Source organism: Hyperoodon ampullatus, assembly GCF_949752795.1.
Source record: "Hyperoodon ampullatus genome assembly, chromosome: 6".
NCBI lineage: Eukaryota > Metazoa > Chordata > Mammalia > Artiodactyla > Ziphiidae > Hyperoodon > Hyperoodon ampullatus.
Window position 1 is genome coordinate 10354640 of NC_136919.1, and position 27011 is coordinate 10381650.

The 27011-nt window shown below is 41.6% G+C and overlaps 2 protein-coding genes across 5 annotated transcripts in view; one reads left to right on the forward strand and one right to left on the reverse strand.

Annotated features, from left to right (window-relative positions):
* Positions 1-3024: 3024 nt before the first annotated feature.
* The window catches only part of GAPVD1 (GTPase activating protein and VPS9 domains 1), a gene marked incomplete at its 5' end in the record, with an annotated part of 46535 nt that continues 22548 nt past the window's right edge, over positions 3025-27011 (reverse strand). For 2 of the 4 annotated variants that reach the window (XM_079706568.1, XM_079706565.1), the window contains 13 exons: positions 3025-3279; positions 5689-5886; positions 7389-7461; positions 10143-10356; positions 11060-11247; positions 12276-12435; positions 13132-13241; positions 15341-15470; positions 16893-17015; positions 20399-20479; positions 21468-21555; positions 24884-25254; positions 25382-25459. In XM_079706568.1, coding sequence (XP_079562694.1) covers positions 3139-3279; positions 5689-5886; positions 7389-7461; positions 10143-10356; positions 11060-11247; positions 12276-12435; positions 13132-13241; positions 15341-15470; positions 16893-17015; positions 20399-20479; positions 21468-21555; positions 24884-25254; positions 25382-25459 — 1955 coding nt within the window. In that variant the 3' untranslated portion in view covers positions 3025-3138. The remainder of the gene's footprint in view (positions 3280-5688; positions 5887-7388; positions 7462-10142; positions 10357-11059; positions 11248-12275; positions 12436-13131; positions 13242-15340; positions 15471-16892; positions 17016-20398; positions 20480-21467; positions 21556-24883; positions 25255-25381; positions 25460-27011) is intronic. The other 2 variants (XM_079706567.1, XM_079706566.1) reach the window with 1 other exon arrangement.
* LOC307054933 (small nuclear ribonucleoprotein G-like) lies at positions 8000-8528 on the forward strand. Its single transcript, XM_079706809.1, has one exon. The coding sequence runs from the start codon at positions 8027-8029 to the stop codon at positions 8219-8221; it is 195 nt and encodes a 64-aa protein (XP_079562935.1). The 5' UTR covers positions 8000-8026; the 3' UTR covers positions 8222-8528.

Consider the following 27011-nt stretch of genomic DNA (forward strand, 5'->3'; position numbering starts at 1 on the left):
AAATGGAGGAAGCTGGGTCCACTAACGTTTCTATCACTGCTACGCAATCCATTAACAATTTAGAGCAAGTGTGTTCCTACTTTTTCACACTCAATCTCATCAGAGAGAGGAAGTGTTACAACCTCACAACATCGACCTTCACTTGGCCCATGGAATTCCCATGGTAGGAAATGGGGAAACGGTGCCGACTGGCACGCAGTCAGCTACAGCTTCTCGTGGCCAGAACGCAGCCTCCTCACAGTCTGGCGTGGGCTTTTGTTCTCTCACTTATGCATCTCAGGAACATGTATGTTGAACGTCTACGTTAAAGGCTTCCAGGACACAACAGGGAAAGAAAAACCATGCATCACATCCACATCTATTTTTGACCCTTCACAAAGCCTAATCCTCTTACAGCGATTTCATATCTGTATAAAAAAGACTTTCCTAAGCAGGTTTTTAAAAAGAAAAAGCAGGAGAAATCAGTAACTGTGGCTGAGATTTGACCTAGAGAAAGAAAACAAAATGTTTACTAGATTTAAAAAATAATAATTTTACAAGGACAATCTTCAATCTGTATTTCTATTACTTGTCTCCAGAAGCAGAGTATTAATACAAAATATAAACTGATTTTTTCATTATACAGTTCCACAAGATTTCAGTGAACATTTAACATTTATTACCTTTGTAAATTCCATGTAATAATCGGTGGCTACCGAATGGTTTCCTATATGTGATTTTATACTTTTGCACAATCCTTCATATAAACTATGTACCGGGAGGAAGTGTGATAAGAATCATCTAAAGAACAACTATTCCTCTTTCCTGAAAGAGCAAAATCAAATGACTCCCTATCTCACACCCCACCACTGCCATGCAGACAGTTACCAATTCCTAAACTCAGAAATCAACACTATAATAAACACTGTCATGAAATTAAAACAGTGATGATCAATGCTGAAGTGGTCCTTACTCCTGACAGGTTTCCAGAGGAAAACAGCTTAGACAGCTGGGCTGTGCTTCTCTGCCACCACGTGCCTCAGGTGTAACTCTGATGCCAAATCCCTGGGGTCCTACCCTCACCACTGTCTCAAGCCCAATCTCAAGCCCACTGCACAGCCCAATCTCCTGCCTCCACAAGATACAAACCCACCACCCCAAACTCACCACCTTCTCCGCCACAGGAAAGAGGCCTGTGCAATGTCCACATCTTTATATTTATTTCCACAGTGACAACATGGACTAGATTTAGTAATCATCATGGGGGAGAGAAATCTCTCCTTGACCTATGAGTTAAATCCCAAAACAATGAATTTCAACTATTCCAAGTCTTCTATTGACTTAACATTTATTGAATCAAATGCTAAACTCCCCCTAGGCCTTAGAAATCGTGATAGACAGTTTGTCTTGTAAAGTATTTATGATGGGATTTGACTTCTAAGACCTAGACAAGCTTGACAGTTACAGCCCATGAAGCACATGACTCTGTACACAGATTTCTTGATCCAACATTCACAGGACATTCTTTTAGTACTACTTTAATTTTGATCTCCCCCTAAAAGGCAGAAACCACATCCCACACTCCTATGCAACTTGTTATCTCGGCATTTTAGAATAAAGGAACAAGAGGTCGAGGCATAAAGAAAACCCAGCTTCTCTAGGAACAATGGAGCACACAGTTCCTGGAGAGAGGGAGGAGACAGCCTCTGTACTCATCTGCTCAAGGCTGTTGGTCACAGTTCCCTTAAAAATGCCTGGAAATGCTGCCAGCAACAAGAGACTCAAAGTAGGGGACCAAGTTTTATAAAAGAAGCTAAACATGTTTAGGAAACATAAAAAGTGTAACCAGTCAGTAATGACCTATGTATAAGACTTGTGCTTGAAGCTTTGGTGGGCTTCCTTGGCCAGTTTCTCAGACACCAAAACCCATTCCTGATTACTTATCAACATACAATCAAACCAAAATACAGAAACACATACTTTTGTTCAGAAGAGGGAAACAAAGGCACAGAAACCTGTCAAAATAGATTTTTTTCCCATAAGAATAGTATGGTTGATTAAAATAGTTTATCACTAGTAAAACTTGTATCACTAGAGCGGACAATACAAATTAGTTTTTAATAAAATGACATTCACTGAATTCCTGGTATGTGCATTCAATGTGAATCATCATCAAAAATATATTACAGTTAAAGGTTTGTAAGGAGTTCTGTTTGGGGTTTCTACACTATATTTAGCATTTCAGATGAGAAGTACCACAAGAACGTATTAGATATCTACTGTTCCTTTGTATGTAATGTATGGCAATTAAAGAGTCTTATCTCCTACTGCGGGCTCAAAGACATCCATGATGAGAAATGTTTAAGTGATGTACTCAGTGATTTCTATACCCTTCATCAAAGGCAGCCTGTGCATCAAATTCCACACCTAGAAAGTTCAATAAACTGTATTACACTTTAATAAATACTTCAGTGTATTTGTTCGCCTTCTGCTTTTAAGCTCAGCTTAAATTTTGTCAAGGAAACCATTTCACAAGAGGGTACATGACAACCTACTATCAGCAATATTCCTTGTTTATTAGAATCTGAAGATGTCCATATTACATCAAATATAAATATATATTATATTTACATTTCCTTCTTAACTTTTCAATTTAGGTGAGTATATTTATAGATAATGCCACTAATGTCACCACTATTATAATCCTCAGTGCAACTGGTATTTTCCTTCCATTAGATGCATATAAGATTAGACAGCACCTTAAAAGAGGTGTACTATTCTCTCTCTCTCTTTTTTTCTTTTAATGAAAAGAAACAATGGGTATCCATAAACGGCAATCTAGGAATTTTCTAGGAGATTCTGTTTTGTTTTTCAGTATTTCAAAATACCTGGAAAATGTGGTCCCTTTTTGCAGTACTAGTCTCTACTTGGGGACAAGAAATTAATGAAATATGCAACTCAGAAAGGAAAAGAGCCCAAAGAAAAGAGAACCTGCTTGTTAGCTCATTAATCTGTTTAGTAAAGATCTGTTTTAAAAGGTCTCAACACTGTACAATATTATACAAAAACAATCTTCAGCCTTCAAAGCAGCTGGTACATTTTCTAAGAGATCCATGTGCCCCCCTAACGGTCTGCTGCCTTGGTGGGCCTTGGTCTTGGTTACTTTCGGTCATCGATAGTCTTAATGAATTCGACTGCTGCTGTGAACTGCATCCACCAATAAGACTCCTCTCCAGACAGACATTTGGCATAAAAGCTACTGATGTACTGAACAGTGGACAGCAAACAGGGTGGATTTGCCTAGAGAAGTGAAAAATAAAAGAGTCAATTACTCAGCTGTATAGCTCTGCAAATACCATTTATGGTAACATCTTCAAATGTTTTTCTGTGGAGAGAGATACCAGTCTTTTTTCCATGTTTCCACTGCACGGGGCACGTGTTCGATCCCTGGTTAGGGAACTAAGATCCCACATCCCACATGCTGCACGGGCGCAGCCAAAAAAAAAAGAAAAAGAGAGAGAGATACCAGTCTTTTTGAAAATAATCCCCCAAATCCTTTCTGGAACTAATTTGTAAACCCTACTATGCTACTATGAGTAGCAACAGTACTGGAAAGGCTACTCAGGTTCTAATCCTAGCTGAACTATCTAGAGCTTTCTATCCTAACAAAGCACTTGACCTCCCTGGTCCTTAAAGAGGCTGAACTAATCCCAGTGGATTTACTCAACATCCCAGGATTTCAGAATGCTAGATAAGGAAAGAAATGCTGTAGGCAAATTGAGTTATATCTGGTTAGTTAAGTCCAGATAGAATCAGCTGCGGAAAAAAAAAAAACTAAAAAAGAGAGTATGTCCTCTGCTGCAAGAGGTAACACAGAACATTTCCTGCTTTTTCACCTTCATGTGGCGAGAAAGGACACAGGTGTATTGAGTTAGGAGGACAGGCTAAGTCCTGCTCCTTCAAAGGAGCTTAAACTGGCTCTGCGTAGAGACTAAACACATCACCTGTGGAAGAGAGAGGAGCAATGGGCAACAGGAAAAGTTATGAAGGCTGATCACACGCTGATCCTACAGGTTCTGACTCTGAGCTCAGAGTTCAGGTTGCAGAAATACTGCAAACGTTAAGAATTAGTAAGCTATATGCCAGATATACTTTAGACATCAACAGAGGGCTGAGCTGACTGGAACACACGGGTGATGCAGTTATTTGGTGGTTGTGTGCACCCAAACCGTATGGTTCCCCACCCCCCGACCAAAATGTTCAAAATAAACCGTTTAAATGATGAAACTTTGAAGTCAAAAAAGGAAAAGAAATGTCAGTACTTTTAAAAATAATATGGTACGGGCTTCCCTGGTGGCGCAGTGGTTAAGAGTCCGCCTGCCGATGCAGGGGACGTGGGTTCGTGCCCCGGTCTGGGAAGATCCCACGTGCCGCGGAGCGGCTGGGCCCGTGAGCCGTGGCTGCTGAGCCTGCGCGTCTGGAGCCTGTGCTCCGCAGTGGGAGAGGCCACAACAGTGAGAGGCCCATGTACCACAAAAAAAAAAAAAAAAGAAGAGAAAAATAATATGGTACAATTACAAAATATGAGGCTAAAACAGGAGAAAGATGATTGGTAAATGTAGTAGTTTATGTGATAAGTACTATGAAGAATTCAGTGAGAAAGAAGATGGTAAAAACATGATAAGGACTTCCCTGGTGGCGCCGTGGTTAAGAATCTGCTTGCCACCGCCTGGAGGGGTGGGATGGGGAGGGTGGGAGGGAGGGAGATGCATGAGGGAGGGGATGTGGGAACAGATGTATATGTATGACTGATTCACTTTGTTATAAAGCAGAAACTAATAAAAAAAAAAAATTTAAAAAAATAAAATAAAATAAAAAAATAAAATGTCTATTTATTCCTAAAACACTAAAAAAAAAAAAAAAAAAAGAATCTGCTTGCCAATGCAGGGGACCCGGGCTCGAGCCCTGGTCCGGGAAGATCCCACATGCCTTGGAGCAACTAAGCCTGCACGCCTATAGCCCGTGCTCCGCAACAAGAGAAGCCACTGCAATGAGAAGCCCGCGCACTGCAACGAAGAGTAGCTCCCGCTCGCCGCAACTAGAGAAAGCCCACGTGCAGCAACGAAAACCCAACGCAGCCAAAAACAAATAAATAAATTTACTTAAAAAAAACAAACATGATAAAAAGAACTTGCCCTCATTTATTCATTCATTCATTCATTCAGTAATTATCTACTGAGTTCCAACCAAGACCTTCAGGCACTGCTTTAAAAGCTGAAAATGGGGCTTCCCTGGTGGCGCAGTGGTTGAGAGTCCGCCTGCCGATGCAGGGGACACGGGTTCGTGCCCCAGTCCGGGAAGATCCCACATGCCGTGGAGCGGCTGGGCCCGTGAGCCATGGCCGCTGAGCCTGTGCGTCCGGAGCCTGTGCTCTGCAACAGGAGAGGCCACAACACTGAGAGGCCCACGTACCGAAAAAAAAAAAAAAAAAAAGCTGAAAATGTTCTAGCAATCTAGTCCTCCCCTCCTTTCTTTGGAAAATCCTAACTTCTGGACAGAACAAAACTTGACATTAGATACTTCCTTTTTGGGTGACACAGAGCTTGAAACTTGTAAAAGAGCCAAAGTCTCTAACATCTGGTGACATCTGCACCACCTGACTCAGGATACCAAATAAACTATTCTCACTAATGGTAGTGAGGAACCCACCTTTATCAACACAAAAACCAAAACAGGGACGAAGTCATCAGCTCCTGGGACGGAGTCCTCGTTGGCCAGGCTCAGGAGGTTCATGATCGTGGAGCACATTCTCAGGATGCACTGCACTTTGTCCCGGGGTGTCTTGTAAGCACTTATTGTCCTGATTTCTGACTGTGCAGATGGCCACGGTGCCTCCCGAAGATAAACCTAAGTGAAACAACACAGAGACAGTCAGACAGATCTTGGATCAAACGCCAACTACGTGCAGCAACCAGAGCAACCTCCACATCAGGAGGCTGAAGGGTAAGGTTGTTGCCTTTCCCTTTTTCCAGTAAAAGCAAATCGCGATTCCTCCCCATCCTCCCGCTTAGGATTGAAGCTTAACTTTTTTTTTTTTTTTTTTTTTTTTGGTAGTATGCGGGCCTCTCACTGTTGTGGCCTCTCCCATTGAGGAGCACAGGCTCCGGACGCGCAGGCTCAGCGGCCATGGCTCACGGGCCTAGCCGCTCCGCGGCATGTGGGATCTTCCCAAACTGGGGCACGAACCCACATCCCCTGCATCGGCAGGCGGACTCTCAACCACTGCGCCACCAGGGAAGCCCTGAAGCTTAACCTTTAAACTTTTAAATTATTTGCTTTGCATTTTAAAATAAAACCACCCAGGGGAATTCCCTGGCAATCCATTGGTTAGGACTCTGTGCTCTCACTGCCACGGGTCTGGGTTGGATCCCTGGTTGGTGAACTAACATCCCACAAGCCCTGGGCGTGGCCCCCCACAAAAATACCACCCAGATATACATTAATAGAGGCATATGATAACACAGAACCTAGAACTCATAAAATTTCAAACAATTATCTTTCTTAAAGAGCTAGAATGGAACTTATCTCTGTATTGTAGCTGATTCCAAAAGCACAAACAAGCTACTTTTAAGATACTTTAAAAATGAATGTGTACCTTTGTTGCAGTAGTTCTAGAAATCGAAGACAATTAAAAACTTTATGCCAATTTATGTTTGGATTTTATTATTATTATTTTTTGGCCACGCCATGCGGCATGCAGGATTTTAGTTCCCTGACGAGGGATGAACCCGTGCCCCCTGCATTGGGAGCACAGAGTCTTAACCACTGGACTGCCAGGGAAGTCCCCTTAATGTTCGGATTTTAATAAAACAACCAGAAAACTCGTATACCTAAAACGTTCTTATTTTCAGATTTTGTAAGAGCTGTATGACAGATAAAAATGCTAATATCAATAACTAAAAGGTAATTTTGAGGTCACATTCAGATTCAATTCCCTCTCCTGGGCAGCAGTTTTCACACTCTTTGAAGCACCACTGGATCCCTTCTCCATATGGGACTTTCCTGCAGAAACGTGACTATAAAAGCATCAGTGCACAGCACTGCTGCCCCAGGAGGAGCACAGCTACGGACAGGAAGACCCGCCTGCAGGGGCTGGCGTCAGGGCAGGGGCTCCTCCATGCTGGCCCTCCCTCCTCTCCACTACTAAGGTCCCTTCCCATGCCAGGGAATTTTAATCCGTGGAAGGACCTTCGAGAACTTTACAGTTAGACCAAATTGCATCTAGTGCAAGGGGTGTTGTACAACTTATTACATTTTGCTTCCTTGAAAAACTGGTAACATGCACATGGTATACCAAGCCATTTTTAATTAAATAATACCACCCACACTATATAAACCTGTATTATTACCTCTGGTATCTGAAGAGCTCTGTGATTTGCAGTCACTACTTTAGACAATCTCTGAATATGTTCATGAAGAACTCTGAAAACCCCGAAAAATACATAAGTAAATATATATTTCAGAAAACAAGGTACACCGATAGTCATCACTGATTTTTTTCAAAACATTTAAAACGTTTTAAACTTACTTCTAGATACAGATTACAAATACAGTTGAGACTATCTCTTAGCTATAAGTACTCTGTCTTGACAAAAAAAAAATCTCACATTTAGGATCTGCTTAGAAATGCTGAGTGAGCCAAGGGGACGCAGGGAGAAGAGAAGCCCTCCTTTCCCGGACTAGGACAGCATTCCAAGGGAGAAAGCAGAGGAGGCCTTAGCCTAGAAGCTAACTGGACAACTCATTGGAAGCAGAGGGGTCAGGGGTCCGAAACCAAAGATCAGAGACGCTTAGACAAGGGACTCTGAGGCCACTCCACCTCTCATTTCAGAGATGACAATCTCTTAAAAAGGAGAAGGGGTCAGACGCAAAGCGCCGGGCCTACTGCTGGAGCGAGAGGGACGGCTCGAGGTCCGTCTGGAGGCGTCTCTGAGCTCCTCGAGTAGACATCAGGAGCAAAGCTCACCCTCCCGAGCTGAAGGAATTTATGGACAAGAAGTTACCATTGAAATTAAATGGTGGCAGACATGTCCAAGGAATATTGAGGGGATCTGATCCCTTTATGAATCTTGTGATAGATGAATGTGTGGAGATGGCAACTAGTGGGCAACAGAACAATATTGGAATGGTGGTAATAGGAGGAAATAGTATCATCACGTTAGAAGCTTTGGAACGAGTATGAACAATGGCTGTCTTCACCAGAGAAATCAGCTGCTTCCACATGTCCCCTCTCCACATTTTTTTTTTTTTTTTTTTTTTTGCGGTACGCGGGCCTCTCACTGCTGTGGCCTCTCCCGCCGCGGAGCACAGGCTCCGGACGCACAGGCTCAGCGGCCATGGCTCACGGGCCCAGCCGCTCCGCGGCATGTGGGATCTTCCCGGACCGGGGCACGAGCCCGTGTCCCCTGCATCGGCAGGCGGACTCTCAAACACTGCGCCACCAGGGAAGCCCTCCACATTTTACTACGATGAAAATTGGGTCGTGTACATTTTCTTACTGAACTTTTTTGTTAAATAAACTTCTGTAATAGTCAAAAAAAAAAAAAAAAAAAAAAAAGGAGAAGGATTTGCCTAAGGCCACACAGTGGTTAGGAGCAGAGGCTAAACCCAGCTTTCCTGACTTCGAGGGTTCTTTCCAGAACACAGGATTAACTCTCCACTCTACAAACCCACAGAAACACCACGGAAGAGAGGGCAGGAAGAACCTGCTTCAAAGGTGCTCTTTGCAGTAAGTACAGTTTGAATGTCCCCATTCCTCATCCCACTGTGGAAGCCAAAAACTGGTGCTCTGGAAAGAAAACAGGGCCCATTTGGCAAATTCCACACAGAAACTTGGGGAGGGGTAAAAAGCCTCTGAGACTATGAACAAGCGAGAGAGGCAGGTTGGAATAAGCCTAACCCACCCACAGGAAAGTGAACTTTCTCAAATATACATACAATGTTGTAAAATTTCCATGAAAAAAAAAATCTTACGGAAACAACCAATGCCCCACCCTATTACATGGGCCCTTGAGAGTCACCCACAGAGAGAGCCAATGTCACTGCTGGGGGGCACGGTGGCCATCTCAACATGCTTGGGGCAGAAACAGCATCATAAAGCAGTGGTCAAGAAAATGCAGAAGAGGAAAAAAAAAAGCTAAGTCATCCATAGCCTCATTACCCCAAAATAGCCACTGTGATCATTCCAGATTTTTTTTTCAAGATTAATTTTTTTAGGCTTACTTTTAAAAATAGGCTTTATTGAGATATAATTCATATACCATACAATTCCAGATATTTTGATTTTCAAATATATAACTTTTCATTCCAAACAAATAATAAGCATATATTATAACAGAAGTCACACTCTGTGCTTGATGCCCTGATGGAGTGATGAATAAAAGCATTATGCTCCTGCTCTCACAGAGGGAACAATCCAGTGGGGGATACAGGCATTCATCAAACGATCACACAAACCAGTGGTCAGGAACAGGCGTGATTCTGCCCCCAAGGGACATCTGGCAATGTCTGGAGACACTCTTGGTCCTCACACCTGGCAGGGTACTACTGGCCTGTAGCATGTAGAGGCCAGGGATGCTGATAAATGTCCTACAATGCACAGGACAGCCTCCCACTTCAAAGAATTATCTGGCCCAAAATGTCAGTAGTGCCAGCTCGAGAAACCATGCCTCCAACAAATGTAAAACCGCAACTGTGGCAAGTGCTAAAGAAAGGTATCTAGGCCTGGGGGAGCGCTGACAGGGCATTTAACCTAGTCAGAAAGGCCAGGAAACGTTTCCCCGAGGAAGTGATGTCTGAGTCAAGATCTGAAGGGTAAGAGTAGGTAGAAGAAAGAAGGGAAGAACAGCTGAGACAGAGTAAACAGCAGTGCCTTCCACCAAGGTCGTACCAATCTATACACCCTCCAGCCTGATTCCCCACACCCCTGAAAACAGAGCATTGTCATTCTTTCTGATAACTCTGATAGGTGAAAAAAGGTAACATGTATTTTTTCCTTTACTACTCAGATACTAAGTCTCACGTAGAGCTTGTCTAAAATAATGGGGTTGGCTGGCATATTCCTACTTAGTCCCACACAGGCTGTTACACTTAGAAGCACTCACTGGTCACGGAGTATGTCCCCGTCCTGATTAGGGTAGAAGGCAAGTTTGAAGATCCGATTCATCACACTTCGCTCGATGGCGAGCTGGGCGTCCTGAAGCTGCTCCTCACTCGCATTCTGCCATATGACATCCTGGGCCATGGCGCCATAAAGGAACTGCAGAAAATCTTCCACCTGAGCAGTTTTATCATCAGCTGCCGTGAGTTTCTGAAAGTCTCCAATGCAAAATAATAATGTTTAAAAGACGGTATTTGAATAATTTCAAATAGGAAATTATTAGCTTTTTTTTTTTTTGCGGTACGCGGGTCTCTCACTGTTGTGGCCTCTCCCGTTGCGGAGCACAGGCTCCGGACGCGCAGGCCCAGAGGCCATGGCTCACGGGCCCAGCCGCTCTGCGGCATGTGGGATCTTCCCGGACCAGGGCACGAACCCGCGTCTCCTGCATCGGCAGGCGGACTCTCAACCACTGCGCCACCAGGGAAGCCCTAGAATTCATTTTAACCCACTAGCTATGCAGATACTCATGCTCTTAAAGCCAAAAGTATCTGGGCATGGTTTATTTTGGGAGAAAATGTAGCCAAATCATTAAAAACAGGAGAACGGTAAGAAATATGTAGAAGTTTAAGAACAAGAGGTTACAAAAAGATAAGCTTTGTTTTTAAAAAAAAAATTTTTTAAAAGAGAAAAATTGTGTGGATCCCAAACTTTGTAATTCTCCCAACTTTTTAATAAACTATAGATATTCAATCCAGGATAAACATGGAATTTATTGGTTTGACATCAAGGTTTAATAACTAAGAAATAATTGCTAATTTAAGGAACTGCTCTTAGATAGGTAGTTACTCAAAAAAAGCAGCAAAAGAAAAATTCCCAAATCTTCCCAATAACATACAGCTTAACCTAAAGGTCTCTAGTTACCTTGAATGAATTCCCTGATCTTCTTTTCTTTGCTCTCAAGCAGCAACCTCACACAGACAGTGGTGAAGTATCGATTGGCCACCTCTTTGTCCCGCAAAACCCTTTGCAGTAGCCTTTCCAGGTGAGCCTGCGTGGTCTGCAGTCCTTGTCGACAACGAGTGAGGTAAGCAATATAGGGGGCCCTTTTCCTAAAAGGAAATACGCTCTGCAGGACATCAGACATACATGGTGCACACTTTCTTCGGAGACTAAGAGTCCTGATTTTTCCTTAAATGAAAAAACTACTTCGAAGACTTTGGTTTTACAAATTAGCATGTCAGGCTGCAGACAACCATCCTGAGGACTAATTATGCTCCAGATCAAGAAACAGAACCAGATGCAAGGATGTAATGTACAGCACAGGGAATAGAACCAATGTTTTATAACAACTTTAAATGGAATATAATCTGTAAAACAAAGCGAATCACTATGTTGTACACCTGAAACTAATGTAACATTGTAAGTCAACTACAACTTAAAAAAAAAAGAAAGAAACAGAACTATTCTGCATGTGTGTCAAGAACATCATCTACTGGGCTGAACACTTAGCCCCTTAATTCCCTAAACATTACTAAGTCCCTTTGCATCGTTGGTCTGCTATTTTGGAGCAGTCTCCATGCTGGTAGAACCTCATAATTAACAGGAAGTTGATTGCTACAATGACTAAAATAACAACAAAATACAGGTTAATATACTGCTAGATCATTAAACATACCACTAATTATTTGCTTATAGTCTAAACGCAGCAATCATTAGAGCACCCATTCCCTAAGCCTCTTTACTTCCTAAGCTTCTCAACTACGTTTTAATGTCAGCAAGGGACTGGCAACAGACAAAGGGTAGTGATTCCAAGACCTACACCTGCTTCCCTGGTCCAAGGATGCAGTCTTTTCTATCCCTCTAAAAAAGGGAAATGATATCCTAGTTATCCTGGCGCCCCCTCCGCTAAAGGTGGGGCAAAGCTGAAGTAAACGGCACTCTGTGTTAGGAAGAGCTGCTCATTTATAACTACATTTCCAGACTAAATATCCAAATGTATTCCTTGGAAATCTACATGCAGGTAAACATAACCAAGCACTTTGTGGTAAGCCTAGGTTCATTTCTGAAACAAGGACCGAGAAGAAAATACTTGCAGCTGAAAAGAGGTGTATAAGTGAAACATGTGGGGTATAATTACCTATAGTCCTCGGCGATAGAAGCCAGTAGTTTCCTACAAGTCCTGTTATCAAAGCGGCACACACAACGCATTGTTTCTTGAAGTTGAGCCATTAAGTTTTTATCTTGTAAATTAATTGCTTCAGCTATTTGAACTTTTAGGAAGCAGACAATTTCATTGTCTAAGTAAAAAAATAAAAATTCTGTTATTGTTGAGAATTTCCACAGGCTTTTCATAAGCTGAAGGTCATCCCTCAGCCTTTGGGATGTCAATTATGCTTGTATCAGTAGAACTAAGCAGTATCAATCAGAGTACATTTTAATGAGCCATCAGTAATCAAAGTGCCCTTAACTGATAGCTAATATAAATAAATGTATTACGTTGAACTGTACAGAACTGCTGTAGAGTTTATTTTTTTATTTTTATTTTTAAAATAAATTTATTGTTTTATTTATTTAATTTTGGCTATGTTGGGTCTTCGTTGCTACGTGCGGGCTCTCTCTAGCTGTGGTGAGTGGGAGCTACTCTTCATTGTGGTGCTAGGGCTTCTCATTGTGGTGGCTTCTCTTGTTGCAGAGCACAGGCTCTAGGTGCATGGGCTTCAGTAGTTGTGGCTCATGGACTCAGTAGTTGTGGCTCGTGGGCTCCAGAGCGCAGGCTCAGTAGTTGTGGCACATGGGCTTAGTTGCTCTGCAGCATGGGGGATCTTCCCGGACCAGGGTTTGAACCTATGTCCCCTGCATTGGCAGGCGGATTCCTAACCACTGCACCACCAGGGAAGCCCTGCTGTATAGTTTAAATACAGTTGAATACTGGCAATTTCATACGGTTCAAGGTATAAATATAGGAAAAAATAAACTATCAGGCGGCATCTTACCTTCTGGGTCTGTATGGTCTGGTAAACCATTCCTTGTTGAATGGGTTAGCACTGGGAAAGCAACAGAATCCGCAGAACAAAGAGCAAGCCTCAGTTTCTTTTTTGCATCTCTGAAGAATGAGTTGAAGATACATTAATTTCTTTGTTCACATATGGTCATATTTTATGAACTATTATCATATTTACTATACAAATCAATAGGCTACCACGTCAGGACTCAAATGTTTCAAGTGGTCATAAATAAAAGATAATTTTCAACTGACTGACACCTCCCTTAAGGAGTGGGCTTTCTAGTTACCTGACAAGCAAGGCTGCAAAAGTGCTCTGGGCAAGGACCATTCGGTAAAGTCCCCAGAATCAAACAAATCCTTTCTGACCTTCTAACACACACTGAGTTCTGTGCTAAGCACCACGAGGAGAGTCAAGGCTGGATCACGCCCGACGCCCGGGCTGGGAGGGAGTCAGCAGAAGTCATCAGACCCATCTCACCGCCACACTTAGGAAGCCTTCTACCACATCTCTTGAGGAATGTTGATCCTGCCACAAGACAAGCTGACCCCCGACAAGAAGCTCTTTCTGTTGCCTTGCTGCTTGAAACTTTGTGTCGAGCCAAAACCTGCTTCTTTTCAACTTCTGCCACTGAACCACCTGCCACCACCAGGCAGAGCACCCTTCAGTAAGGCGTCACCCTCCACAGCAGGGCAGCCCTTCATACTGGGAGGGGAATGTAGGGCGTGGACCAGAGAGCTTCTTCAGAGCGTCCAAGGCTGCCATCCAAAAAAAGGAGTCGAAACACCTCCGAGAACAAGCCAGAGTTTGCTCCTCCTGCAGGATTATCACTTGTCCACCTCATCTGACTAGTTGTGAGTCCTTCCTTATTGGTTTGCTTCCTCTAAAACGAGTAACTTACAAATCAACCCAAACAAATGTAACATTTGCCTACTTTGCAGAGACGCCAAATCTATATAACAGTAAAGTCATGGCTGGAAAATTAAAATTAAAATCTTTCAAAATTGTTAATCACTGTGTTGTACCCCTGAAACTTATATAATATTATATATCAACTATACCTCAATAAAAGTAAATAAATAAAATAAAATGATATGCTGCTTAGAGTCTGATTTAAATTAATTGGGGGAGGAGGTAAACGAAACAATATGGGCCACGTATGAGTAACTGTTAAATCTGGGTAACAGGCACATCACTGTACTCTTCCATTTTTGTACATACTTGAAATTTTCTAAAATAAAAAGTTTAAAAACAGAGAAAGAAAGACAGAGGCAAAGTCACAGATAAAAACAGAGAGATGGACGGATGATCAGTGCTTTAAAAGTGATAATCCGTGTCTGGAAAAACACAGGTTCCCTATGAAACAAAAGCAAATTTTTCAGGCTCCTAAAGTCATTTTCTTTCTCAAGCCCTGTTAGAAATGGAGAGACCTGCCCAGGTAATGAGGAGAATGACAAACTGGGAGGCTTACTGGGGACAGTGGGTCATTCAACAACTCTGCAGCAGACCCTCCATGTACCTCAGTCCTGCCCTAGCACCTCTCACACACAGAGCTGGGAATTCTGCACAGGCACAGGCACTGCCACTGTTCCATTTAAATTACTCATGTGGGGCTTCACTGGTGGCGCAGTGGTTAAGAATCCGCCTGCCAATGCAGGAGACACGGGTTCAAGCCCTGGTCCAGTAAGATCCCACATGCTGTGGAGCAACTAAGCCCATGTGCCACAAGTACTGAGCCTGCACTCTAGAGCCCTCGAGCCACAACTACTGAAGCCCGCATGCCACAACTACTGAAGCCCGTGAGCCTAGAGCCTGTGCTCCGCAACAAGAGAAGCCACCGCAATGAGAAGCCCACGCACCGCAACGAAGAGTAGCCCCCGCTCGCCGCAACTAGAGAAAGCACACACGTAGCAACAAAGACCCAATGCAGCCATAAATAAATAAATAAACAAAATAAATTACTTATGTGGCCCCTGTGAGCATATGAGGTTTTCTTGTTTTTATTTTCAATCCCTGAGTTAAAGCCTTTGATGTATGACATCCACAAGGGAAGCAAAGTCTTCTCAGTGAATAGTATTTCATTCTTATCTGTCTGCTTTACATACTTATTAAGTGACTCAATGAAACACCTGACTTGAAGTGACTGCAATGGTGATGAAGAGTTCAAACCCAAAGGTCCTAAATCCTATAAAAGAAATACCTGTAAGAGAAAGCTGAATCCTGAGGGTGGGCGGCTTGGCTCGCGGAATCTGGGAGATCGTCAGCTGAGATGTTTTGCAGGGTTTCGTCACGAGGCGAATCGTGCGCACTTTCACCATCACCCATAACTTCTAAACAAAACCCAGCCCCCCAAAAGAATAAGCAGGTTAATCTGGAACATTCTGGCACTGGGAGGTATTCAGAGCAACTCAATAAATTAACTTGTGCCTTCCAACAAGAGTTCTTTGAAAGAAAAAGGAAAAAAGGAACTTCAAACACTTGACTAAATTATTGATAGCAATGATAATACATCAAGAGAGCAGTTGTTGAAAATAGTTTCACTTCTTATCTGAATCCTAATCTAAAACAATGAAAGCCTTTATTAACTTAATAAAGATAATACTCTGTAATCACGATCACTGAACCACAGAACTAAAAGGGGCCTCAAAAATCATTTCAGGGCTTCCCTGGTGGCGTAGTGGTTGAGAGTCCGCCTGCCGATGCAGGGGACACTGGTTTGTGCCCTGGTCCGGGAAGATCTCACATGCTGTGGAGCAGCTGGGCCCGTGAGCCATGACCGCTGAGCCTGCGCGTCCGGAGCCTGTGCTCCGCAACGGGAGAGGCCACAACAGTGAGAGGCCCGCGTACCGCAAAAAAAAAAAAAAATCATTTCACATAATACCCTCATTTTACAGACATGGAATCCTGCCCAGTCAGAAAACAGCTGGCTGTGAACCCCTTGGCCAGGCCGCACTGAGGTTTCCGGTCCTCATTACCAGGGCTGCTCCCACTGCCTGAGAATGAGCCGGGTACGAACTCACAAATGCAGCCAGGACAGACCTGTGGTTCCCACAGTTGTTTTTATGTTTTTAATTAATCAATTTAGTTAATACATGCATGTATAAAATCAAAAGAAATAAAAGTTCCTTAGTGTAATAAAGAAACTGTGTCTATGTAGAAAAAATATCTTTATTCTTAGGAGACAGTTTCAAGTGCCTCAGGAAAAAAAAATATATAGAAAATGTGGCAAAATGTTAACAATTGATAAGTCTAGGTAGATGGAATATAGACCTTCACTGTACTATTCCTTCAAATTCTTTGTTATTTTAAATCTTTTCAAAAGAAAAAAAGTGTAGGATGGGACTTCCCTGGTCGTCCGGTGGGTAAGACTCCGGGAGGCCAGATTCGATCCCTGGTTGGGGAACTAGATCCTGCATGCTGCAACTAAGAGTCCGTATGCCGCAACTAAGAAGTCCACGTGCCGCAATAAAGATCCCTCGTGCCGCGACTAAGACCCGGCACAACCAAAATAAATATAAATTAAAAAAAAAATGTAGGAAGTTCTCCTCTCAGGCTCCCTATGAGTCCCCCCCTGAGTCAACTCACGTTACCAGTTTATCAGAGATTCTTCCACAGACACTCTATCTTGGGAATTGTACCATATTTTCCTGACAACTCTTCAAAAGTAGCTATTACAAGGTTACTTTTAATTCGGACCACCTTTATCACTGTGATACGAAAGTTACTATTCCATTCTTTATCATGATTATCACCTGCACTTTCGTAGTTTGCCAGTGCTCCTTCACTGGGACTGGTTCGTTTAATGGCATTCCTGTATTTGTCCAGAATATCCTCAGCAACCTGAGCTTGTGCACTGAGTCTAGGGCTCGGGTCATCTGAAGGGGAAAGGAGAGGGAGAGAATTAGCTCCCCTTGGTTTGCACCCACTCTGATGTTAGTACGACACCAGTAGCATAATCCCAAAGGCGGATTAGGAGGTAAGACTTAAAAAGAGCACATATCTCAATGTTATAAGAGGCACCATGCAGCTGCCTACTCATCCCATTTCTAGGTCTGAGAGCCTTGCCAAAGCACGAAATTGGGAGGATTACTCCACTTTCTCATCATCATCAGAATTCTGCATGACAGTGTCAAAAAGTTCAGTGCAGACTGAATGGATGATGGGTTTATAAAGTGTTTACACTCAAGTCACTGTTATCAATTCATGCTACCAGAACTTCCAACACTGCACTTTTATACGCAGACTTCATTTATTCAGACATCTCTATGCTGAAGGAGGAAAAAAAGTACTCAAACTTCAAATTAAACCCTTTTAAATAATACTTTTAAAATGTCTTCCTCCACTCTTCCTTCATGAATTTCTCTCACTACACCACATTTGGAAACTTCAGATATTCATATTCTATCTTACTAAGTCTCACTATGACAGTTCAGCTGCTGGATTTAGAGCACTTTTGTGCATGCAATGGTGTCAGAGGCACTCCTAGAGAATCTAGACACTGTTGGGGAGTGCTGGAATTGTACCTGGGGTGCACAGAGAAAAAGCTTATCACAATCACAGGTGCAGCATTGGTTACTGACTGGCCCACTATCCAGTCAGCAAAATCAGCACATCAAAATGTTTTCTTGGAGTCAGATGGCAGAGTCACTAATTAACAGTTAACAAAGCAAAGAAGTGCTACAGATCTATGGGACAAAATATAGTTCCATAGTGAAATGCAAACTCCTGAGACAGATCTAGGCCAAGCAGGTCATGTCTACATTCTGGTAGAATCCCATTTTTTAAAAAGTCTTAAAACAGATAAAAATCACTAGAATTTATCTATGTGTACGTGTTAATAGCAGCTAACATTAACAGCAGCTAACATTTATTGAGCATGTACCACGTGCCAGGAACTGTGCTAAACACCTTATATGAATGATCTCAATTAATCACCGCAACAACCCTACATGGAGGTACTACTATCACCCCCATTTTTAAGAAGAAGAAATCAAGGTAGAAAGAGGTTAAGTAGTATGCTCATAGGCTCTTCCTTTGTTTCCATGAAAAAAATATTTAGTGTTCATGTCTCCGTAAAATTGTGGTAAACTGTAGGGAGAAACGATTTCCAAAATGATATAATCTTTCTGCTACAATGATGTTTGAATGCATGATAATAGAGTCCTAATAAAATCTGATCTTCTTCAAAATGTAAACTGATAAAACCTTTATCATTACAAAATCTTTTTTTTGCTATTGGTTTTGAGTGCTGTTGAGGGCTCTAAAAAAGGGTTAAACATAGTGAAAGCAATCACGTTGCTTATAACTTTTATTTCTGTAACACCGTTCTTAAAAATTTTACCTGAGGACAACAATTAAAATAGACAAAAAATGCTATACATACAAAGCTGTGAGCAGTATTTTCATAGTAAAAAAAAAAATGGATACAATTTAAATATTGAAAAGCAAGAGAATGTTCACACCACAATAAAATGATCTCAGAGCCAATAAAAATTATTAAAAAACCAACTATGTCAAGCAGAAATTGGGACAGGGTTTATGAAATAACATGTGGTAAAAGAATATAAAGTTACATACACACTCTGGTTTCATCATGAAAAGCCAGGTATAGATAAGGAAAGATTGGGAGAAAACATGAAAAAAAGAAAATTAAGGCGGCAAGATTATGGACAGACTGTTAAGAAATTCCCTCTCGTAACATTTTAAAAAATTGACTTAATGATACTTTTCTTTGGGTCATTAATTAGGAGTGGGTAGAAATTTCTGCACCCGTAGGGAAGCTAAACCGCTTGAATCAAACACAAACAAAATGAAATATTTTATGGAAAAAAACTTACTCTACTTAGCTTACAGTCTAGGCACCAAGGACTAAGAAAAATGTATTGCCCAAAGACACGAGTAAAAAAATAACTTAAAACTTCTCCAAAGTTATTAATTCAACATTTTGAAAACCTGCGATTCTATTAAGAGCATTCTACTCTGTGAATGGTGGTGGTGTTCTAAAGCCAGGAGCATGGTAAGAAAACATAAAAATCTTGCTGAAAGGATGCCTTTCCACTGCTTCTGAATCAGGCTGTAAGTCCCTAAAGAACAAGAGTCATGTGTGATTTGACTGAACACCTACCACACTTAGCACAGTGCCTGGCATGAGTCAGATGTTCAACAAGCATCTGTTGACTGAATGAGATAGGTTTGACTGCTCTCAGCAGGGAACCTGGCCTGAAAGCACAGCTCCTGCTGTTTAAAACCCTTTATTCCAGGCAAGTCACCTCATAAAATAAACAGGGATGTACACTAGGACATGGAAACATCTACATTTATTTTAGAACTAGACATGACAATAACTATGCACTGAAATGGGATTCTACCTGTACTACACTGAGCTCTTTGAGGAGGATGTTCTTTTGAAACCTATCCCATTTTAAAATAAAAGTCTTCATTTTACCTTAGTAGGATAACATAATTTAAAATCAAGACAAGAAAAAGAGAGGTGAGAAATTAATTTCCCTCTGGACGTTCTTCAGTCACTGGAGACAGTATACAGCTATCAAACTCAAGGTTGGGTCATCAACACTACCTCTCATACTTTTTCCTTTTAGGGTGTTCATTCATAATATGCCAAAAAGAAGCTGCAAAAATACAAGTGCTGAATGAGGCAAGAACCCAACCCCTAGTTGTATTTTCCTTGGGTCAGATAGCAATGTTAAAATGATTCAAGCTGTAAAAAATTGGTAAAGTTTATAAATTTACGATATTGTTTGAACACTTATCACGAAAAAGGAAATGATTAGGTAAAATAGAATTTCACAATGATCCTGAATAATCAAGAACTACAGATGGAAATAAATTTAGAATTCTACGATCAACGTTAAAGAAAACTATTCAGTCAATGATCCAAAGATATGGCATGCACAGCACTAAAACCATCACCACACTTTCCTAAAAGGCACTGTGTGTCATCATCCCACTAAAATGTCGGGTTCTAGGGTAGGCCTAGAGGCTCAGGATCAGGGGCCTCATCATAAACAGAAGTTATGATAATGAGGATGATGATGGTGGTGGTGGTCTGCAGGAAGAGCGCACTGAGATTCACTGTGGCCGCCAACTGGAAACCACAGAGCTATGAAGAACATACTCCCCACTGTACACACACAGACACACTCTTCTAAGAAGGCAACGCTTATGGCACCCAAGAAAAAGTGTTATGAAATATGTGCTCTGGGAATGAAGGAGCCAGGAAGTCCATGGGTCTACAAACCTGTGAGTGTTGAGAATCTGTCAGGCCCCAGATCATCTTTGTCTTTTTCTTGTTTTTCTTTCTTTCTAAATGGTATAGGAGCTGGAAATTAAATAAAGTCAGTAGTGTGACATATAACATACTGCACTACTCGGAAGACAGCAGTCATTCTGGAGTTAACTGGTGTGCCAACATTTCTAAGTGGAAGGAAGGTGAAAAGTTTAAAAGCTAAGAAATCCCGAGTGTCAACTGATAATCACTCTTAAAATAGCATTGAAGGTGCTTAAAGAAGCTTCCAGAATCTGCTTTGGGGTCATCTGCCACAGGAAGAATGATTTAACAGGAATCTATTGGGACTGAATCAAAACCACTGCCTCTTAACCTCTGCTCAAAACACGACACATTCAAAGCTCTGAGCCTCAGTCTCTCCTCCTAAAGTGGGCTTGAGTCTGGCGTGAACGCGGTGCTCCTCGGCTCCTGAGCACCACAGTGCTGAGAAGAGGCCTTTGGAGGAAGCCCTTCCCCCTAATCCTGCATGATCTCTCCTTCCTGGAAGAGATGCTTTTGCCAACTCAAATTTCAATACCTACTGGTAGGATGTCAGGCTATTCACAAGAAAAGCAAACAATTCTACACAACTGCATTCCAGAATAAACACTCATATTCAGGGTATTATCATTCTCAATGAACATAAACATAAGAAGCGTAAGTTTATTCCAGGAATGTAAAGGATAAATTTTCAATGTTTGTTTACTAATAGCATCCCTTTTTCCTGAAATAATTGTTAGCAATACGTATATCAAAATTCCTATGTATTTAACTTCAATGGTATATGATATTTAAACAACCGTGACCTGCCTGACTTTCATGTATGAAACCACTGCCACTTCCTGCAAAGAACAGGAACTGTCACTTCCAAAGCTGTACCTTAGCATCCACCTGAGTGAAATCATTTTCCATACCCTCAAAACAGCAAGAAACTGAGGCCCCACAGGCCTCACAGAGGAGGTCAGATTTTGGCTCTCTGAAAGAGATTTTGGGGCTTTACTTCTTGTTGCTGATATCACATTCTGATATTTTATAAAATTACCTTTGGGCATGGCAGAAACAAAACGCTTTCTCCACCAAGGTCTGTTCCTGTCTGATTTCTCATCATCGCTATCTTTGCGTTCTTCAGTCTGTAGAAAAAGTTTGATGCTTTATTTGGAGTTGGACAGCAGGACAAATTACTATGAAAAGGATTTTAGTTAGTCTGTGAAATACAAAAACCACTAGTTTTTCTTCAAAGCAAAACTGTTCTTATTGTTGTACAGGCAACTTCTGGAACAGGGATGTATTCCTTTCAAGCACCAGACTATGATGGATCACTTGAGGGTAGGCACTATCTCATTACTGTCAGTAAACCAAAAGCTTAATACAGAGTCTAGCATAGAGTAGGCACTCAATAAATACTCATATGGGATGAGTAAATGCAATGCACATAAAATCTAGAGGGGTAGTAAAGATGGTATCAGCCATATTAATAATAAAACTATGTATGTACTGTGTGCCAAACACTGAACGTAAGGACATATATTATCTCATTTAAACTTCACAGTAGCCTTAAGAGATAAATACTATTACTAAGCCCTTTTTATAGATGAGAAATATGAGGCTAAAGAAGGTTATCTCCTCATCTTCCCAAAGTTACACAGACTGTATGGGGCACAGCCGGGACTCAAGCCTAGATCTGACCAACTTCAATGTTCATGTTTTGATCACCAGTTATAATGAGTTATTATTAAGACCACATGTCAAAAGGCAGGGACTGTAATTCCTTTACTAACCTATCATGTGACTTTAGGCAAATCATTTTATTTCTATTTTTTCATCTACAAAACTGGAACTAAAAATACCTTCTCTAAGGGCATCCATGTGAATGGGATATCAGAACCTAAGCGGAGGAATGGCATCCAGGGAGGGTTCAGCGGTGGGGACGGGATTACAGGGGGACTGATCAAATAAGTACATACATGAAGAATAATGAAAGCAGTTTTCTCACTGCTGGAGAAGGGAACTGCAAATATGGAATGGAAGGAAGATGAAATGAATTCTGTTGTTTTTAGACTGGAAATGGTTCTATACATATAAAGAGAAAGATATAGAAATAAATACACATGTAAATGTGCATGTACACACACACACACACACACACTCTCTCTCTCTCTCTCTCTCCCTAGCTCTGTCAACTGAGAGGTCCTGGGAGCAGCTACACCCCTACAGCAAAGAGCACACCTAATAGCCAGATCCTGATTTCTAAAAACCATTTTCTACTAAAAGGAACAAGGGCTCCTTGGAGAAATGGCTGATTCCAGGACTAAAGCAGACACAATACAATACAAGCTTATAAAATTTTGTTTCAGAAAGCAGAGAGATACTCAAAGAAAGATACCCAAATGTCAAAAGAACACAGGAGCCAGCTTGAAGGGGTGACCATTGGCCAAATCAGGGACAACTGGGCTTCAAAATAAATGGCTGTAACAAACCCATTGACTAAAAATAGAAAATCATGAGACCATAGATATGATTAATAAGTGGATAAATTTAAAATTTGAGAAAGAACAGGATATTTACATATTTTCAATGTCCTCTCTCCTCCCAGAAATACTTATTAATTACAAAGGGGAAAAGAGTAACTTACAGTAGTGAAGCCTGGCAGACAACACCTTCATCAAATGATCCAAGTGAACACCAGAGTAGTGGGACAAATTTAAATTGTGTGCTACCTAGCAGCATGCAGTGAAATGAACACGGTGTCACTTTAGTGATATTCCTGCCTAAGATGAATAACCTGAATCTAATCATGAGAAAATATCAAGCAGACCCAAACTGAGGGACATTCTAGAAAATAACGCCTGTAACTTTCAAGAGTATAGGGACTTCCCTGGTGGTGCAGTGGTTAAGAATCCGCCTACCAATGCAGGGGACATGGGTTCTAGCCCTGGCCCGGGAAGATCCCACATGCCACAGAGCAACTAAGCCCGTGCACCACAACTACTGAGCCCGCATGCTGCAACTACTGAAGCCTGTGAGCCTAGAGCCCATGCTCCGCGACAAGAGAAGCCACCGCAATGAGAAGCCCGTGCACTGCAACAAAGAGCAGCCCCCACTCACTGCAACTAGAGAAAGCCCGCACACAGCATCGAAGACCCAATGCAGCCAAAAATAAATAAATAAATAAATAAATAAAATTTTTAAAAAGTGTATAAAGGTCGTGAAAGTCAAGGAGAAACTGAGGAAATGTCCTAGACTGAAAGAGACTAAAGGGACTTCCCTGGTTGTGCAGTGGTTAAGAATCTGCCTGCCAATTCAGGGGACACGGGTTCGAGCCCTGGTCCAGGAAGATCCCACATGCCACGGAGCAACTAAGTCCATGTGCCACAACTACCGAGCCTGCGCTCTAGGGCCCGCGAGCCACAACTACTGAGGCCGCATGCCACAACTACTGAAGCCTGCGCGCCTAGAACCCATGTTCCACAACAAAGAGAAGCCCCCACTCGCTGCAACTAGAGAAAGCCCGCGCGCAACAATGAAGACCCAATGCAGCCAAAAAGAAAGAAAGACTAAAAAGACATGACAACTAAATACAAGATGTGATTTTGAATGGGATCCTTTCACTATAAAGAATGTTACTGGGACAACAGGAGACACATGAATGGGGTATGAAAATTATCATTAATGTATTGATACATTATTTTTTTAATTAATTTATTGTTTTTGGTGGTACGCAGGCCTCTCACTGCTGTGGCCTCTCCCGTTGCGGAGCACAGGCTCTGGACGCGCAGGCCCAGCGGCCATGGCTCACAGGCCCAGCCGCTCCGCAGCATGTGGGATCCTCCCGGACCGGGGCACGAACCCGTGTCCCCTGCATCGGCAGGCGGATTCTCAACCACTGTGCCACCAGGGAAGCCCTGATACATTATTATTAATGTATGAATTTTAATTTCCTGATGTTGATGGTTGTACTATGACGCGTAGGGGAAGGTGCTTGCTTGTAGGAAACTTACACTAAAGTATTCATAGGTGATGGAGCACTGGAGCATCAGGTTGGCAACTTACTCTTACATGGTTGCGGGGGAGGTTCTTTGTATCTACTTCCAACTTTTTAGTGACTCTGTGATTGTTTCAAAATTAAAAATAATAACGCACTGGAAAAAAAAGAAGAAAAGTACTTCCTCTAACCATTTCTGAAGGAAACTGTGAGGTTTAAATGAGATACTTGGAGGAAAGTTAAAAGTATTATAAAAATGCAAGATACGTTATTACAAAACCAAAGTAAAGGCTTTTTATGGGTTACGGTCGTGGATATATAGGATTGACAAATCACCTCTAATCATGACTACTGTCCACACTTCATCGTAGATTTATATATTCCACATTAATTTCAGGTATCAAGAGAACTAGGCAGATGGAACACTAAAGCTGACCATAATTAGCAAGTACTTCTACAAGGCCTGTGTCCCATACCTCTCCTCTTGAGGAGTCCTTACTCGGGGATGAAGATGATGAATGAGGTGCAGCCACCAAAGAAGTAGCACCAATGGCTGCGGCTTGGGGGAGTTCTCGCTCTTCATTCCCTGGACGTCGGTTCCAGCTGGGGTCACTCATAGGTCGCCGGACAGAAGACACTATATCAGAGCTCCTGCTGCGAACTAATCTCTCAGGGTAAGAATGCCTTTGCTTAAATGCCTCCATCTCAGCTGGAGTTAAGACATGGGAACCGAAGTTTGGCAACCTGGCCTCGTTTCCTCCTGCAGCTCCTTCCAGGATTGGGGGATCTGGTGGTGGATGCGACGGCCTGGCATAGTGAACCTTTGGCCTTACTACAGCAGAAGCCCCTGGAACACAGAAAAAAAGTCTGCAGCTGAGACAGCAAAGTCCAACAAAGGCACGAACAAAGGGTTTTGGTTTTGTTCTTCTGTCCACGATAAAACAAGAGTCAAAAAGTTCATTTGACTACTTTACCTTCGTGTGAAGACAGTGGATCAAACATGGCAAGGAGAGACTCTGACTGAGAAGGAGGAGAGGTCAGCTGGTGGGCACCTAAAAGAGATGGGCAAACTGTGTGACTAGGTCAGAACTCATGACTCAGTAGGAGTTTCAACACTGTGACAAAGGTTCTCTTCCACAGTCTTCCTTTTTGACCAATTACAACTTGAGGGGCATATCAGAAAAAACATGATCTAATAAATAGCATATTCTGCTTACCTCAAATTCATTTTATATTTTTATCTACTTATTTACATGGATTTTAATTACATTTAAGTAGTCTAGCATCCACTGCCTATTACTTCTAATGGCCAAACTGTACTATGGTTAATGCAAAGAGCAGAGCCAGAAGATGTAAATCATCAAAATTTTCAGAATGTCACAAGTTCCCTGAATCTCACCTTCCCTCCACCTATAAAAATAGGGGCAATACTACCTAGAGAAGGAGTATAAATAAAAAGTTGTAAAATTTGAAATTCTAATATTGCTCTCAGCAAAAGACAATTTATAAGAGAACTCATAACAAAAATGAGTAATACGGGACTTCCCTAGTGGTGCAGTGGTTAAGAATCCACCTACCAATGCAGGGAACACAGGTTCGAGCCCTGGTCCGGGAAGATCCCACATGTTGTGGAGCAACTAAGCCCATGTGCCACAACTACTGAGCCCGTGTGCCACAACTACTGAAGCCTGCGCGCCTAGAGCCTGTGTTCCGCAACAAGAGAAGCCACGGCAACGAGAAGCCTGCACACTGCATCGAAGAGTAGCCCCTGCTCGCCGCAACGAGAGAAAGCCCTTGCGCAGCAACGAAGACCCAACACAGCCAATAAATAAATTAATAAATAAATTTATTTTCAAAATGAGCAATACTACATACTACAAAACAAACTTGAACTTCTAAAGTACAATATTTTAAAACTACAGAGTAAAAGATGACTCCTCTAAGCATATGTCTATAAACAACCAAAATCAGAGATATTAAAATATGCAGAGACTAAAACTTACGAATATATAAAAGAAACCATTCCTCTAAGCTTTTTGAGTCTGAGCTCTTTTTTGATAATGAATAATAGTACTATTTTGCCATTTGATTTTCCTTTTGTTCTGTGTCTTATAATTACCTTCATTTTAAAAAATGAGAAATAGTGTATCATTATGAAAGATAGCTTAGAATATCAGTTCTCAAAATTTTGGTCTTAGGACACTTTTACATTCTTAAAATTTTTTGACCCTAAAAGCTTACTTATGTTGGTTATATCTAATGATATTTACCATATTAGAAATTAAAACTGAAAAGAATATATAAATAAAAATTTAAACTTTTAATAAATTTTATATTAAAATTTTACATTAATTCATTTAAATATACTTATTAAATGGTAACACAAATAACCCTTTTAAATGAAAAATAATTATATTTTCCAAAATAATAAACCAGAAGAGTGACACTTCTACATTTTTGCAAGTTCCTTCAATGTGTAACTTTATAGAACACAGCTAGATTCTCATATCTGCTTCTGCTTTCAATCTGTTGCACATGTTGTTTTGGTTAAAGTATATATAAAGAAAAGCTGATCTCACAAAGATATGCAGGTAGCAAAGAGAC

Coding starts and splice junctions, on each gene's coding strand:
- LOC307054933 (XM_079706809.1), top strand. CDS start 8,027: ATGGACAAGAAGTTACCATTGAAATTAAATGGTGGCAGACATGTCCAA.